The 3,427-nt window shown below is 74.4% G+C and overlaps 1 protein-coding gene across 1 annotated transcript; it reads right to left on the bottom strand.

Annotated features, from left to right (window-relative positions):
- Positions 1–242: 242 nt before the first annotated feature.
- Positions 243–1,548, bottom strand: DIO3 (iodothyronine deiodinase 3). The gene has a single exon (XM_042990561.1). The coding sequence runs from the start codon at positions 1,450–1,452 to the stop codon at positions 529–531; it is 924 nt and encodes a 307-aa protein (XP_042846495.1). The 5' UTR covers positions 1,453–1,548; the 3' UTR covers positions 243–528.
- Positions 1,549–3,427: the final 1,879 nt, after the last annotated feature.

The following is a 3,427-nucleotide window of genomic DNA, read 5'->3' as shown; positions in this document are numbered from 1 at the left end:
CCCCCAGCCCAGGGACAAGAAATAGACACAAAAGCAGCAGGGCACCCCCTCCCTGGGAGCGACAGGTGTGGGTGCCAGGCAACTAGGGTAAGCCGCGGGCGCTGCTGGAACCCAGCTGTGCGCGAGGGTGCGCGGGCGCGGCCGAAGTCTCTTGTGTAGGGGCTGTGCTCCCGGCTGAAGGCACGCTGGCTCTTATCTCTGGGGCGGGGGCGTGAGAGAGGCAGGGGCCTCCGGGGGCGGGGGGAGGACAAGTGGGGTGGGGGTGGGGACACAGGCAAGGGTGGCGTCACGTTAGAGGCAGCCAGGCAGGTACAGGGCAGGGGCGGTCACAGCCACAGAGTCCAGGGAGGCGGCAGAGGCTTTTCGGGCGGCTCGGCTGAGGACACGGGCTCAGCCGGCCCTCCGAGGCTCGGCACGGCTGTGTCATTGGGCCCTCGGCAAACCTGACTTGGTTTGGGGCGTCTGCACGCGGGCTTCGAAGGCTCGAAGGCACCGCCCGCCAAGTTCAGCCAACGGTCCACTGATGGTTTATACTCGACGCGGCTGGCCGCCTCGCAGCTGCGCATCGTAGCGCTCCAGCCAGGTGCGCAGCTCGGACACCTGGTAGCCGTCGGGGCCACGGCCGCCCTGGTACATGATGGTGCCATTCTGGACTACGTAGAGGCGCTCGAAGTAGGCCCCGTAGGCCGAGCTGCTGGAGTTGGCCATGGTGTCGAGGACGAGAGAGCAGCTGGGCGCACCTTGCTGCAGGACCTGCGCCGCGCTGACCCGGTCCTCCAGGCTTCGGTGCTGCGGGATGCTGTAGGGCGAGTCTGTGGTGACCCAGCCGTCCGACGGGTGAGCCTCCTCGATGTAGATGATGAGGAAGTCGACGTCGCGCTGGTACTTGGTGACCAGGCGCTGGAAGGCGCTCATGCGCGCCATGAACGGTGGTCAGGTGCAGCTGCCGAAATTGAGAACCAGCGGGCGGTTTCCCCTCGCGTAGTCAAGGATGTGCTGGTTCTGGAAGCCGTTGGGCAGGACCACCTCCGAGTTGGGCGCCGGGCCGCCCTCGTGAGCCTGCTTGAAGAAGTCCAACTTCTGGCCGTGCCACACGGCCTTCAGCGACGCCAGGGTGCACAGGCGGTTGTCATCGGACACGCAGACCGGCGGGTCGTCGGGGGGCACCTCCTCGCCGTCGCTGTCAAGCTCAGCGGCGGGCTCGGGCTGACCCCGGCGGCGGCGGCGGCGGCGGCCCAGGAAATGCTTGCGGATGCACAGGAAGTCGAGGAGCCAGAGCATGAAGGCCGTGCCTAGGAAGCGCGGGAAGAGCACGAGGCACGAGGCCGTCTGGGCGCACAGCCGCAGGGAGTGAAGCAGCAGGGAGCGGAGCATGGTGGCTGCCGCCCCCGAAGCCCCCTGGGACCCGCGGCCCTCCCCCACCAGCGACCGCGGGGCGGCCCGGCGAGGCATCTGGGCCTCGGCCGTGCGGGGAGCTCGATTTATAGCCGAGGCTTCAATTGGCGGGAGACTCCACCTCCGGCCGGGGCCCGCCCCCTTGCAACTTGAGCCCGGAGGGATCACCCAGCGGCGCGGCCGAGGCCTCGGAAATCGAGGGCCGAGGGCGGGGCGGCCGGGCGGGGGGCCGGCGGGGGGCGGGGCCGGGCCCCGAGGCCAGCTCTCCGGGGGCGTGGGGGGAGGGTGGTGGTGGCGGTGGCGGTGGCGGCGGGGGACCCCGGTCGCGGCTGCCACCCGGGACGGGGAGCTGGACCGGGGACCCAGGCGTCCGCCGGGGAGATCCTCCGGCCAGCGCTCTAGCGCTGCGTGCGGCCTCGGTCCTGGCGGCCCGGCCCCGGCCCCGCGCCCCTGTCGCCGCGCACCTGAGCCGAGCTCCCCGGCGGCCGCCGCGCCGCGCCGGAGCTCCGGTTCGCTTCCCGCGCGCCGCCGCCAACGCCGCCCCCGCCGCTGCTGCTCGTGCGGGGCCGCTGCCCAGGTGCCGCGGGAGCCCGGGGCCGCGGCCGCCGCGCTGCCGGCCCCGGCTCCCGCCCCGCCGGGGGACGCGGGCCCGCGAGGAGGCAACTTCGGGCCCCCGCCGCCTTCCCCGTTCGCCCGCGGGCGCCGCTCGCCTCCCGGAGCCCGCTCGCCCGCCCGCTCGCCTCCCGCGCGCGCTCACACTCGCGCCTCGCACACGGCCGCCCCCCGCACCGCCCCGCCACGCACACCGCGCTCGGCGCCCCCCGCCGCTGCCCGAGGCCGCCGCGCGCCGTCCCGGCCGCGCCCGCCCCGTCCCATCTCGTCCCCGTTCGGCGCCGCCGTTCTAGGGTCAGCGGCCTCCGGGGCGCAGCGGGGAGGCGCGGAGGCCAGGGCCCGCGGGCCGGTTAGCGCCTGGCGCCGGAGACGGGAAGGGCTGGGGACAGCGGCGCCCGTGCCTGCGCCGCAGCCGACCCGGGAGCGCTTCGGGCGCGGGGCGCCGCGGGCGCGGGGCGCGGGGCAGCGGGCGCGGGGCGGCGGCGGCCCCGGCGGCTCTCCCACTAGGGGTAGCTGTTGCCTGAACGCCGAAGCGCTCCCCTCTCGCCGCTCTCCTCGCCCGGCGCGGCCCCGGCCGCCGGGCGCACCCGTCCCGTGCGTCCCCGGACGTTGCTCTCTGCCCCGGGAACGTCGAGACTGGAGCGCCCGAGCTGAGCCACCTTCGCCGACCCCGAGCGCTGCAGCTCCACTCACCGCGGAGGCGCCTGGACGCGTAAAGTGCGTACTTTCAACCGCGAATGAATGTTGAGGCTTTTGGGGGTGCGGGGCGACTCCCCAACTCCACGGGGGCCCTGGTCGGCCCCGCCGCCGAGTCGGAGACCATCCGGTTCCTCGCTTGCGCTCGGCGCGGGGCCGGCGACTTGGGCTCGGGGGCGGCGGGGCGGGGAAGTGCCTTGACCTGGGGTCCCCGAAGCCCGGAGCGAGCCCCGCTTCGCCTTGGCTCGCCTTGCCCTCCGGGGTGAGGTCTGGGCCCGGTCGCAAGCGATTTGTACCCGGTCCCGGGGAGTCGAGCCTCCAGATACGCCCTCGCGGCAGCGGGGACTTTTCTGGGGCGGCGGTGGCGGAGTCCGGGGCCACTGCTGCCACAGTCCCGTGCGCTGCGCGTCCCGGGGACCAGCCGCCTAACTTCTATCCGGGACGGAGACGGCGCTCGCGCCCCGGGCGGAGGTGGGAGCTCGCTGGGCTGGGTAGGGAAGAGGGCGAATCGTTCCCGGCGGCGGCGGCGGCGGCGGCGGCGGCGGCGGCGACGAGGGAACAAGTCTGGAGAAGTCAACTGCAGGGCAAGGAGCCCCCACCCAGGACCCAGCGGGACCCCGCGGGCGCGAGGGCACACACCCCGCTTTGGGCGGAGGTCCTTCGCTCCGGTTTTCGCGGCCCTGGCGGGAGCCTCGGCCGCGTAAGCTCCCCGATGGACCCGTGG

Source organism: Panthera tigris, chromosome B3, assembly GCF_018350195.1.
Source record: "Panthera tigris isolate Pti1 chromosome B3, P.tigris_Pti1_mat1.1, whole genome shotgun sequence".
NCBI lineage: Eukaryota > Metazoa > Chordata > Mammalia > Carnivora > Felidae > Panthera > Panthera tigris.
This window is presented reverse-complemented; position numbering and strand designations above follow the sequence as displayed.